At 57.4% G+C, this 12951-nt stretch overlaps 1 protein-coding gene across 13 annotated transcripts in view; it reads right to left on the reverse strand.

Moving 5' to 3' along the window:
- The window catches only part of CFAP46 (cilia and flagella associated protein 46), a 140365-nt gene that overhangs the window by 97169 nt on the left and 30245 nt on the right, over positions 1-12951 (reverse strand). For all 13 annotated transcript variants that reach the window (XR_006887714.1, XR_006887716.1, XR_006887715.1 and 10 more), the window contains exons 12-20: positions 11469-11697; positions 11159-11279; positions 9270-9393; positions 8544-8674; positions 7355-7482; positions 6040-6173; positions 4193-4405; positions 2536-2701; positions 296-445 (exon numbers count right to left, since the gene is read on the reverse strand). Coding sequence is in view for 6 of the 13 variants with exons in the window: in XM_046655386.1 (XP_046511342.1) it covers positions 296-445; positions 2536-2701; positions 4193-4405; positions 6040-6173; positions 7355-7482; positions 8544-8674; positions 9270-9393; positions 11159-11279; positions 11469-11697 (1396 nt within the window). In the remaining 7 variants the exon portion in view is untranslated. The remainder of the gene's footprint in view (positions 1-295; positions 446-2535; positions 2702-4192; positions 4406-6039; positions 6174-7354; positions 7483-8543; positions 8675-9269; positions 9394-11158; positions 11280-11468; positions 11698-12951) is intronic.

Below are 12951 nucleotides of genomic sequence, written 5' to 3' on the forward strand. Positions count from 1 at the left end.
TTTAGAACAGCGGCCAGTCAGCTGGAGGAAAGAGCAGACACCACGGCCTGCAGCAGTGACCTCAGCGGGGACAGCCCTTCCTGGAGGGGACACATTCCTTTCACAGGAGAAGGGAGCTCTCCCCACCGCGTCCTGCGTCCAGGTTGGCGAGACCCAGGGGTGCCTGCCCTGCTCTCCCTTCAGGGGGAGACTTCAGCAAGGACGTCGGCCCCACAGGTCCAAGCGCATGGGGATGAGCCTCCCCAAGCCCCTGGGGTGCTCCCAGACGTTGGACACCACCACGGGCGCCCCGCACCTGCTCGTCTGTGCCCAGCCGCGGCCCGATCTGCTGCTGCAGCAGCTGCTTGCCCTTCACCCAGGTGGCGATGAGCTGCTGCCGGGCGTTGACAGGCACCGCCTCCTCGGGCACCGACCCGTTGGTCAGATTCAGTGCAAACTCGCAGACCTAAAATGGATGTGCCCTTGTTCAAAAAACCTGAATTCCAAACAGAGAAACCTGAGCCAAGACCCAAATCACTAAAAATAAGGTGACCGGGCTTTTGGTCCAGACTGCAACGGTGGTTTAGATTTGCACCAGTCCTGGAGCCTGTCTGAGCAGGGTGGCCTGAGATTTGAGAAGCTCCTGGGGCACTGGTGTGGGGGCTTGTGTCCTCTCATGTCCCCACCCCCACGCAGCACACCCCGGGGCAGCTACAGTGCCAGCAGCAGCAAGACCCCCCTGAGTCATCACCACGACCCTGCAGCACTGCTGAACCTAGGGCACAGGTCAGTGAGTGGGGGGCACAGTAAAGCCCTCCGCTGGGCACAGACCAGCCCCCCTCACTGTGGCTGGTGTTGGTTCTGAGGTGCTGCATGGTGAGGACCCAAAGCCCCAAAAGCTGGGATCCCAGCTCCCTGCATTGCCTCCTGTGTGACGAGGGCAAGTACTTCACTCTGTGTCTTCGTTTCCTATCCTTAGGGATAAAACCCAGTATATGGGCTTTGTTCTGTGCCATGCTGGGCGCACTAAAGCCCTCAGCAGGCGTGGGTCCCTAGGAGTGACCATGGTCATGTGCTAACTGCAGGCCACTCAAGCTCTCTCCCCATTTTGTCTGTTTTTCCCCTAAAGTGTAACATGAACACCTGCCCCTTGCAAAAGTTTAGCTGGCATCAAAATGTACAAGCAAAAAATGCCCTTCCCATCCTCTCCGCCTCCATCCGTTCCTTCTGGATCAGCCTGTGCGTGGGCTGGTCTACTTCCTCTAGAACACCCTGTGGCAAGGCGCTGGGCTGCCTGACTCCTAGGTTACCCAGCAGAGATCCCCCTCCCCGCGCCCCTCAGGGGTCCCCACATGGGATGGCACCATCTGTCCCCAAGTTCTGTCATCTTTTGTGTGCGATGAGTGCGTTGGCCAGACCCCTTCCTATTGGATGTCCTAATTACAGGTCACTCCTGGTCCATTCTGTGCTTTCTTGGATCTTCTAGCTGCACAGTCGGACCCTCCACCAATGACCGCCTCAGGCTTGCCCTCTGTGGCCCACATGGGGCCATCTCCAACCCCGGCTCCCCACTCCGCCCTCTTTCCCCCTTGCAGGCCTGCCCTGTGGCCCCGCCTACCGAGCAGCTAGTAGCCTCCCCCGCTTTTCAGCCCTGGGTCCAGCTCCCCGCAGGTCCCTTGCGCTGACCCCTCTCCTTCTGAGAGTGAAGCCCTAACCCTGAGGGGCCCTGCAGCGCCAGGACCTTCTGCACCCTGCCTCTGATGTCGCACAGGTGCCTGCCAGGCCTCTCCGCTGACCTTACGGCCCCAGAGGACCAACCACACAGCGTGCTCTCCTCCAGGCTTTCTGTCCCTCCCTCAGGGCACCTGGCCACACCCACAGCAGTGGCGGTGGTGGCCTTTCTCCATCTTCCTCACCAGAAGCGCTCCTCCTGGCTGGCACTCACGTCTGCTCACAGGTTCTGGCAGATTCCCTAAACTCACTCAGGAACTCGCTTTCTTCCACCTTTACTAAGATTCTTCTGAATTAAAAATGACTGATGGATTCCCAAACGCTTTTCCACACCCGTCACTGAGACCATTACCGTCTCCTCCTTTATTATGGATTACTACAGTAAAACCCACGTTTCCTGGGAAACGGCCTTCATGGGGTGACGACCCACTAGGTCACCAAACAACCTGTCCATGCAGCTTTTATCCAGTGTCGCTGCGTTTCTGTTCATGGCTGGCATCGTCTGTATTTCCTCGCTTTGCATCCCTATGTTTGTCGGCTTGAATACCAGCAGAGGTGCAACCTGGGCCTTGCAGGGCATCCCTCCTAACACTGCCACCCACCTCAATTTGTCTTGGTTCCTCGTTTTTTGATAAATGTGTGTTTTCTACTGGCTCCTTGCCCTGCACCCTGTTTCCGGGCAGCTGAAAACCCTGCCACTTGCACTTCCCAAACTGCCCTCCCGTCCACCACCTCCACCAACTTTGACAAGGCTCTTCCCTGCCTGCCCAGCCCCTCGCTAGCTGCCCGTCATTCCTGGCCTCACACACAGCAAGGGTGCTGTACCTCCACTGCGGTTCTCACTTCAGAGCTGGCTCCCGAGTCCACTAATGCATGAAACACGTTTGGTCGCACAAGTTTCCTAGATTTTTCTGGAGTCTGGGTTGGAATCCAGTTGATAATCAAGCCTCGAGCCAAAGCATTGCACAGCATCACCAACGTCACAGAGTCCCTGGAAAACAATGCATCGGCGGGTGGAGCACAGTCAACTGCAACAGCATGAAGCCACAGGTGCAGATTTCAGCAGAGGCAGGGCAAGTGCTCAGAAGTCCAGGTCAGAGTGTGTTTACTGGGTTCCCATCTGCTGGAATTAAACAGGAGGCTGGCTGCCCACTGTCCCAGGGCCAGTTCAAGGAGCTAATCTAGGGCCTTCCAGGGACGAAGGAAGCTGGCTGTGACAAGGCTCGGTCCCCTGCCCCAGGTGGTCCTCACACTAAGAGAGTGACACCTGTGTCCTGTGGGCCAGACTCCTCAGGGAGTCCTGTGGGGACTGGACGAGGCGTCCCGCAGGCCCGTGGTAGTGGTCCAAGCATTTCCATCAGCTACCAGAGCCAATGGGCTTAGACCAGAACCTTCATGTTTCTCAGCAGAAACACTATTGTACTAAAACATTTAAAATAGTCAAAAATGGCCTCCGTACGCCAAGAATCAGGGATTCAAAGTCTGATCTTTGTCCACAACCGCATCATGCAGGACGACTGCGTGACAAGGAGAGGGTCAGCTTCTGAGGGCTGGTCTCTGGAGCCTGTCACGGTGCTGAGTTCCTCCCCCCTTCCATGGGGACCTGCGCAGGGCCTCACACCCGTTGGAGAGGTGAGGACCACCAAGCAACTCCTTCCTTCACGGCCCATTTTCTTTACCATCCACAACTTTAAAAAGTCATCACGTATGGCTGCATTCTGACTCATTCTAGCATTTCTACTTCAGTATCTGATGAAAAAATTTAAAATCTTATTGTTCAGGCGAAAAGCCAAACCACGAAAAACACACAAGGAGAGTTTTAAAATTTCATCCTAGTTAGGTGAAACTCTGACCCGACTCAGTGTTTTCGAGTGTCTGATTTTAGCTGGTGACAACAGTCCCTCAGGAGTCCCACCGCCTGGCTGAGGAAGCACACAGACGCAGATCTCCACCCTGCCCCACACAGAGTGGGCTCTGCAGGGCAGCCGCTCTTTCCTTCCATTTTCCCGAGTGACTCATGTCTTAGCAAACCTTTCTTGCAACTGTTCTGTTTGGAACAGAGGGAGACAGGCTGGGAAGTGGTGCTGTGGCGATGCCGCAGGGCCGCATGAGGGGACGAGGGCTCCACTGTGGGTCAGGGCCTCGCCAGCGCCAGGCATGGGCCTGAGCTTCTCATCCATCCCCACACGCCACCCTGCAGCTCAGAGAGGCTGAGTAACTGGCTCAGGGGCGCACAACCAGTAAACAGAGACCCTGGGATGACTTAAGTAGCCTTCCCTGTGGCCCCTGCAGGCTTCTCCATGGCTCTGTCACCATCAGGCACCAGGCAACGGTGACCCCAACTCTCATGGGAAGGACAACACTAAAGACAGGAGCAGGCGCCAGTGGTACCACCCCCCAGAGTGAACACGTCTGACTCCACAGCTCTTGGGCCTGAATCTGAGGGTGATCAGCACACGCAGCGGCTGCCAGCCACACCCACCCGCCATGGCCCATGGCCTTGACGATGCTCAGGAGGTGATACAGGGCATCCACAAGCTCCTTCTGTCGCCCGGCCATGATGAGATGGTGGTTGTGATTCAGGACATAGACCACCGCATTCTGCACGATCCAGGCCTCCCGTATCTCTTGTCCAATCTCGGCAGACCGCAGCCAGTTGCTCATGGCGTACTGCGACAGACTCTCTATCCAGTTCCTGCAGAACACACACCGTCCAGCTCTCCTTTAAACAAGACTTTGCCCAAATGTGCATTAAAGACATAAGTGTGGGCTCTGCGATCAGCCCCACCCCTGTCTGTGGAGCCCGGGGGTTAGAAAGGGGCAGCCCACCGCATTCCCTCCTAAAGGATCCTGGACCTGCCCAGCTCTTTCCATCTCCCAGCTGGATGCCCCTTGCTAACCTCTGTGAGCGCCCACACATGCAAATAAGACCCTCTCATTCTCTCCCTCACCTGCAAACCTCCCCGGACCCTCCCCATCTGTGGGCCAACGCCTGGCCTGAGGCCTGCCTGGCTGCCAGTCCAGCCCTGCAGCCGCCCCTCACACCTGCCCCTGTGCCCAGTCTCCCTGGCCTCCACCCATCACACACAGGCCACATCCTCAGGGCAAGCCCTTGTCACTTAGCACTGTGTGCATGTGACATCTGTCAGCCCTGGAGCAGGGTTCGACAAACCTTTCCCGTAAAGGGCCAAAAAGCATTCCAGGCTTTGTAAGCCACATGCAGTCTCTGTTGCATATTTTTCTCTATTTTATTTTATAAATTTTTCAAATATCAAAACCACTCTTAGCTTGCTGGCTGTGCAAAACCAGGCTGTGGGTCAGATGTGGCCTGGGCCCTGGTTCGTTCACGGACTTTCCTCCAACTGTAAGCAGGGCCACCAGGTGTGGACAGCTCTGCTCCACCCTTGGCCTGGGCCCTAGACAGACGCGCATCCCCTTGCCTGTGGCAGCGGGCTCTGAGGACAGGGCCCGGGGCTGTGCTCTGCACAACACTCTGAAGGTGACTAAGGGAGAAACGACCTTAAAACCAAGACAAACGTCATCTACGCAGAACTGGTGTCCCATTCTCCATCCCCCTGCCTCGCAAGGGCTTGGCGGTTTCCCCTGCCACATGCAGATGCAGAGGGAGATGGGCCAGGGCTCCACCTCCACTCCTGCAAGGGAGCAGGCGGGTATGAGCAGCCTGTTTCCCGGGTAAAGCCAACAGTAAAAGAGGCCTTTCTCCTCCCCTTCTAGTGGGGGAGCAGTTAAACAGCGATCAGCTACTGTACCGTAAACATAAAAATACTCACTCGCTGTCACGTCCACTTCCAAAAATACTCAATTTTAGATTTTAAAATACTAAAAGCCATCATTGTTAATACAGCACCTCAATTTTATGACTGTTTTTGTACTTAGCATCTCATATGGGCAAGTTTTCTGGAATGTTCTATACGAATTACTCTTTCTCATCCGCACAAAGGGAGTGTTTGTACCCCAGACATCCTGTGCAGTGCTCCATAATGACAGCTGGTCACAGCCTCTCCTCCAAGCAGACAGGAAGAGCCACTCCTTGTCTATTTTCCACTGTCACATGGTCTCCCTAACACCACACCTTTACTGGTAAGGAGAAAGACTGACCAGAACGAACACAAGTCTGAACTACAAAACACAGGAAAAACCAGTCTCGTCATTCTTCTCACGTGACACCACACCACGCTCCTGGTCTGGACACAGCCACCGTGCCCTGCGCCCTGTCTCCCAGGCCATGAAACCTGCCCTTTCAGTGGATGGGCAGTGCTGCAGGGCAGAGGACACCCGGCCCCATCACTCCACGTGGTGGCTGCCTACCGGTACATGATCCACTCTGCGTTGTCCTCTGTGGACTCGAGTGTGTAGCCAGCCGCGTGCTGGCTCAAGTCCTCAGGGGGGCTGGGACAGTCATTTAGCTCTACGCCTTCTGAGCGCAGCAAGTGGACAGTGGCCTGCGAAGGAAGCAAGCTGTGTGCAAGGTCACAGGAGCGAGGACCCAGCGCCAGGCACGAACATGCAGCCAGGCACAGGTGGGCAGATGCTGTGACGAACCCCACAGCCTTCACGGCCTTGAGTATCCTCCCCTCGGGTGACACTCGCTCCCTCCCCACGCAACCATCATTTCACCTGTAAATACTGTGTCTCAGAAACGAAGGACTCCTTCCAAGAACACACTCTGAGCCATCACCACACCTTGGACACATTGGCAAGTGCCCACCCAGAATCCCTACCCACCGACGGCCTCACGAGTGGGTACAGAAACACCAAGGCTGCTGAGAGTACTAGGCACAGGCTGATAGGACGGAGGAGAGACAGGTGGACGGCCTTGCCACCTGTTTCCCTGGGTTGACACTGTCGGCTCCCTGAACACAGGGCCCTGCTCCTGTTATCACCATGTCCCCAGCTTGTGGCATGGGCCTGTAATTGGGAAGTCTCATCAGACCCTTGCTGAATAAACCAGTGAGTACTCTGGCCAGGTCACCCCACCCACCCCCAAAAGAAAGTGGCTCCAAGAATTCTGAAGTTACAAAACATCACCAAACGTCCGCCCATGTCGAAGCACAGGTGTCGTGGCTGAGAGCTCAGAGCCAGGTCTCAGTGCCGGTTCAGATCCAGCTCTGCCAGCTGGTGGCCCTGGGTCCCCATATGCTCCCTGTGGGGACGGGGGCTCACTGCAGAGACAGCCATGAGTGCAGGTAAAGGCTGGCGGGGCTGCTCCCCGAAGCACTCAGCCTGCCTTGGATGGCATTAGATCAAAAGCACACGCCTCCCTCCATCGCACCTCGTTCAAAGTGCTCTTGACATCTACTCCGATGCAAACACCCCCTCCCCAAATGCAGTAACTCACCGTAGTACCCGTGTGACTTTGAATTCACAATTCAGAAACTATTTCTAAGGAAACATTTGCATCAACACACCGCATTCTGATTTATGATTTTCTCTAGAAGATCTTGCTCATCTAGTCTTATTTAGGGAGCAGTGTGGAGCACGGGGATAGCGTCTTCGGAGGGTCAGCACACTGCACCAGTGCAGACACGAGCGACCGCAGAGGAGGAGAGGACACTCGAGCGGGCCCTCACACCCGCGGGCCGACGCTGCGCGGCACCCCCGCAAGGCTGCCTAGGGGACGCACCTCAGCGCAGATGAAGCCCACCTCCGCGAACTTGCGCAGCAGGCTGGGGGACGCCTGCCTCTGCAGGACAGCCTCTGATGGGCCCCAGGTATCCTGCACCGAGCTGTCTCCACCTTTCTTCTTCTTTCCTGAGGGAACAGCAGAGCATCAGATGTGGTCAGACACGGCACATCTTCTCTAGTTAACAAACAAAAATGCGAGGCTTCCTGGCCTCTTCTCAGCTCTGGGGGGCAGGCAGGGGTCTCTGAGTGGTGGGCATTTTTCCCAGGAAAGGGCTGGAGGAGACCTCCCCAAGTGTGCAGGGTTCCCTGTGGGGTGGCTAAGGTGTCCCCATGGCCAGCTCAGCCACAACCGATCTGCAGCTGACACTCCCAATCCTGCGGCTCTTGGTTTTGCTTGTGCAGTTCTGGTGCTTGAGAAGCACCGGCCCCTCCAAGCCTGCACACCCATGCTCCAGGCCTTCTCGGAGCCCTGGCACGTCCCTGTGTCCTGGCCGCCCACTAGACCAGAGCTCCTGCAGGGACCTGCATGCTGGACTCGTCCGGCCCCAGACCCAGTGCTGACAGTGGGGAGCCAGCTCCCCGCCCACATTGTGGAGAAACCAGCCTGTCCAGGAGGCTGTGCCACACTCGGCGCCAAGCACGCCACTGGCCTCTGCCCTCTGTCCTCCAGCCTCTGTCTGCAGGCTCCCAGCATGCGGCCTCCGTTCTCTCACTCACAGCAGGTCCTTTCCCCTTTCTGAGCCCCCGATGACCCCAGAGTGACCTTGAAGATCAAATGAGACGAGGGCACATGAAGCCAGCCTGGCAAGAGCCAGATGTACGCAGAGGCCCCGTTATCAGTAATAATAACAATTAGCAGTATCTATGTGATCGTTGTTCTTCATAAATTGTGCCTGGCAGTCAGCTGCAAATGTATTTAAAATCCCATCTCCGTTGGAAGGCCCCACTCAATTCAAGTCCTGGCATAACAACCCTTTCTGTCACTTCAGGACCAAATCCTGGCCTCTTCCAGGAGGCGAGGCACAGCATGGCCGCAGCCCGCCAGGACTGCCCTTGCACGGTGACCGCCTGAGGGACTGAACCACTGTGGCCAGGGCAGCCACCGGCCCTTCGGAGAACTGGTGAAGCCGGAGCTGGTCCTGATTGGCTGGCACCTCAGCGCACAGGTGCGGCCGGGGAGTGCGTACCTCTTTTCCACTTCACCGGCTTCTTCACCTTGACTTTGTCGTACAGGAGGCAGAAGCGGCTTGCTGCCCGGCAAACGTCCCACACGCCTTGCTTCCGGGCAACTTTGGCAAGCTCAGCCCAAATCTGAATTCTGCTCACCAAGAGTGATAGGAGGGAAGACGTTCAGAGATGCAATGGGCAAAACCAGAAATCACCTCCAACTACTGCTTGTGAGAAAGAGGCACTGGTGGTGCTATAGCTTCAAGGTTGCAAAGAGTGACCTTGAGATAAATCAATCCTCACAGCCAGGGCCTAGAGGCAGCAGGATGGTCCTGGGTAGGGTGGGGCTGCCCCCGGAGCCAGGGGTGAGACGGCAGGGGGCAGCTGTCTAGCTCCCACTGGCCAAGCGTCACTGTGACAGCTGACTTCCCTCCCTGCGAGCAGTCGCCCTGGGTCAAGCCCCCTGCAGAGTACTCCAGAAATCAGCCCCTGCAGTGACTGCATCCTGACAACCACACACGGAACCTGGCCCGCTGGGCGTCCCACTGGAGCCAGGACAGTCTCAACAGAGTGACAAAAAACCCCCCTTAGGGCTGTAGCTTGCTGTCTCACAGGCAACGGGGAGCTCTGTCCGCCAGGATGCTCAGGAGCCGGGCACCTCCTCCTCCTGCCACCTGGCCGCAATGACTGCTCTCGGTGACAGACCCACCAGGCTGGCTTGCGTCCTCCTCCCTCTCCTCACTCACCGCTCCTTGTCGTTCTCATTCCCCAAACGCCGCAGGTGCCCGGTGGCCTTGTCCACGCTGACAATGTGGTGCCGCGCCTTCGAGGAGAGGTAGGTGAACCGGCCCCTGTTCTTCCCTGTGGAAACTGAGGACAGAAAACGCAATGCAAGTGCTGACGTCGCATGTTAGGGGATCACACGACTGGCAGGAACCTGCCTTTATCCAAGGAAACATTCGTATCATCTGCCCTTGGCACCGTTGTGGTAACCCCAGGGCCCTGGACTCCAGACAGACTGGAGAGTGCTCCCTGGGGGCTCTGCATCTTCTGATGGAAACAGGTGGGCCCGACTGCGCCTCTGAGTGCGCAAAGCCACCAGGCACCTGGAGCAGCATGTTTCAGGGTGGAACTCGTTGCCCTGCGCCTCTTCCACCGACCCAGGCCCAGGGTCAGCTCCCCTCATGCCTGTCCCTGCCCGACACCGCCATCCACGCCCAAGGCCCAGCAGTTTGAGCTACTTGGCATCAGAGGCTCCTCCTGGCAGATCAGGCACCAACTCTGAGAGCTCAAGGGCACTAGAGCCCAGGCTTCCCAGCTAGTTGCATGGAGGACACAGCACGTGTGCCACCGGGCCACCTCCCGCCCTCCCAGCGCAACAGGCCATTACCCTTCAGGAGCAGCTCGTGGAGCCCCATGGACGCCCCCTCGGCCAGGCAGGCCAACAACGTGCATCTCCAGGTGAATGCATCAAAAGAGCACCAGGTGTATGCAGTGTGAGTGCCGACAGAGCCTGCACTCCTCAGATTGTGGGAACAAGATGACACAAGGGAGTCACAACGCCCCCTCCTCCATGAGAATGACTCAGGCGAATGACCAGTGTGAGGCCACAGGAGGACGCTGCCCCCTGGGCGAGGGTCATTCCCAGAGCCACCTTGCTTCCAGCCCTGGGGCAGAACTCCACTGTCCTCCTCCCTCATCTCGGATCTGCAGCAGGGCTCCCGCAGCTCCTGTCTGCGTGACAGCTGGGGTCATGTCCATGAGGGGGACCCTGAGAAGATGGGGGAGGGAGCCCCGAGCCAGGCGCAGACCTGCCGTCCCCAAGGGTGCAATACCCTTGAGGGTAACGCAGCCTTCCATTCCTTTACCCATAATTAGTTTATAATCCCCGTGGGGATAAAAGGCACTGGTTGGTATGAGTGGGGACAGAGAGGAGGTCTACTCACGTCGACTGTCATCTAGACAGACATGGCAGAGCAGCCCCTGACCTCGTCCTCATGCCTCAGACAGTGGCGTGGGCGGAAGTGCACCCCCCCAAAAGAGATGTGATCAAGCCCCAAGCCCCAGAACCTCAGAATGTGACCTTATTTGGAGACAAGGTCTTTACAGGGATAATTGAGTTAAAATGAGGTCATTGGGGTGGACCCCAATCCATTATGACTGACGTCCTTAAAAAAAAGGGAATCTGGACACAGAAATAGACATGGAGGGAAGACAGTGTGAGGACACGGGGAGAAGATGGCCGTCTGCAAGCCCAGGAGAGAGACCTGGACCATCCTTCCCTCCCAGCCCCCAGGAGGAGGCAGCCTGCCGACACCTCGATCTCGGACTTCAGGCCCACAGAGCCATGCAAGGATCAATCCTGTCGTGTAAGCCGCCCCGCTGTCAGGAGTGCTTGTCTTGGTGGCCTGAGCTGGCTGATACAGAGTGGGAAGTGGAGATGCCTCCCAGCACCTCCAGAGACCAAGGCTACATGTCAAGGCCAGCAGAGGTCAGGGGCGGGTGGGTTCAGACCTTCGGGGGTGCAGTGTGGTCCCCACACATGTCGGGTCAAGGGTCTGCCTCAGATAGCACGCGGCCCAGGGCAGCTCCTGAGCAGGAACATTCGGGCTCCAGGAGTGAGGACAGCACGTACCCTTGGCCTCATTCTCACTGTCGAGAACAATTTGGAAAGCGTCAGGGGCAAGGGCCAGGCCCGCGTTCACCAGGAGAGCCCGCTTCTTCCTGACACTGTCTTTCGGGATAGCTTTTTTTGCCTGCAAAAGAAAGAGATGCTGGGACGAGTAGCACCATCTCTTGTCTTTTTGGAGTACTCGTAGCCTCTGAAGAGGCACTGCGGGGGTCTGTCAGGTGGGTCACACCCCGGACAAGCCTGCCCTGGGCAGGCACTGAGCCAGCAGGGCCCGAGGTCCTGTGGGCAAGCCCTAAGAAGGCCATGCCAGCACCTGCTCAATGGCCATGGTGGCTTTATCCTCGGGGCGCTCGGGGGACTGGTACAGCATGGTGCACAGGTGCAGCCGGTTGAAGGCGATCCAAAGATTGTCCTGGTAGAGGCCCAGGCTGTCCAGGCGCATGGCCTTCTGCAGGTGCTCCATGGCAGGCTCCAGCCGGTCCTCATCCTCCTCGATGCAGGCCATCTCCATGTGTGCTTGGCAGCGGAGCAGGACCATGAGGCTGGGGAGGGACAGCACAGCATTACAAGGGCCCAGGGCATGCTGGCTTCCTGGGAGACCCTCAAGAGGAAGTATGCAGTGGGCCTCCTGGGCTCCTGGCTTTCCAGCATCCTCCAGGTCCCACCCTGCGTGGCCTTGAGGACTCACACAGGGGGACAAAGAGAGGAGGTCCCTGCAGACCACAGGAGACCTCAGAGCCCAGCTGGTGAGAGCCGCCAGGACCTGGGCTCCAGGGATGAGAACAGCAGGTGGGTAACCAGGGGTCGTGCTAGCCAGATCTGCTGAGGGGAAAGCAAGGTGGAGGGGCTCAGCAAGCACGGGCAGTATGTGATACTACCACCCGCCACCTCCGTCTGTCAGCGCCGTCTCAGCCCATCACTCCTAGACAGCTCTTGGCATTGCCAACAAGGGGACTTTAGTATAAGTCCATCGCTTCCCACTGTCCACACCCTGAAGCCCAGTCACTGCCTTGAAGGATGGGGCTCTCTGCTCTGCTCTGGTGTCTCACTCTGGTCTCATGGGCTGCGGCTCTTCCCCGACATACACATCCGCTGAGAGCAGCCCTGTGCCATGCAGCCGCGCGCCCCTGCCGGCATTCGCTGCTGCTGCTGCCTCTGCTAGAAGTTCAGGGGCCTGGGTAGGGGCTGGAGTCACTGTGTCTAAACAAGTAAATAAAGTGTCCCTCAAAGCCTTTCCATCGTTAGCATGCGGAGACCCCCACATCACAGTCACTACCCTAGGACACAGCGTTAGCAAATCCAAAAAACACGGTGGAGTGAAAGTCCCATAGGACTCCCGCACGGACTCTCAGCCAAGACGGAGGTGTGAATGTCACATCGTATGCATGTAACCTCAGGATGAGGAGCAGGGAGCCCAGGTGCCAGAAGGCTGGAGCTCTGCTGCCCAGGGGAGCCAGGCATCATGGGCGGGAAAGGGCCACTCGTGCCCACTGAGGGGTCCTGGTTAAAGCCAAGGGTGAAGTCTGTGCTCCCCATCAGGGAACCAGGTTCCACAGACTCTGCCTAGAAGTCCAGACTGAAGCCAGAAACAGGTGACTGGCCCCTGGCCAGGGGCAGGAAAAGAAGAAGCCAACAAAATAGGATTGGGTCCAGCACTGAATCACACTCCTCTGGGCAGTGTGAGCCCTAAATCCCATAATGTGAGACTCATCCAGGTCTGGATGATCCAAAGACCTGGTCAAGGGAAGCCGACCCTACACACACAACAGAGAGGTCTACACAGCAGAACAGCCCAC

Source organism: Equus quagga, chromosome 2, assembly GCF_021613505.1.
Source record: "Equus quagga isolate Etosha38 chromosome 2, UCLA_HA_Equagga_1.0, whole genome shotgun sequence".
NCBI lineage: Eukaryota > Metazoa > Chordata > Mammalia > Perissodactyla > Equidae > Equus > Equus quagga.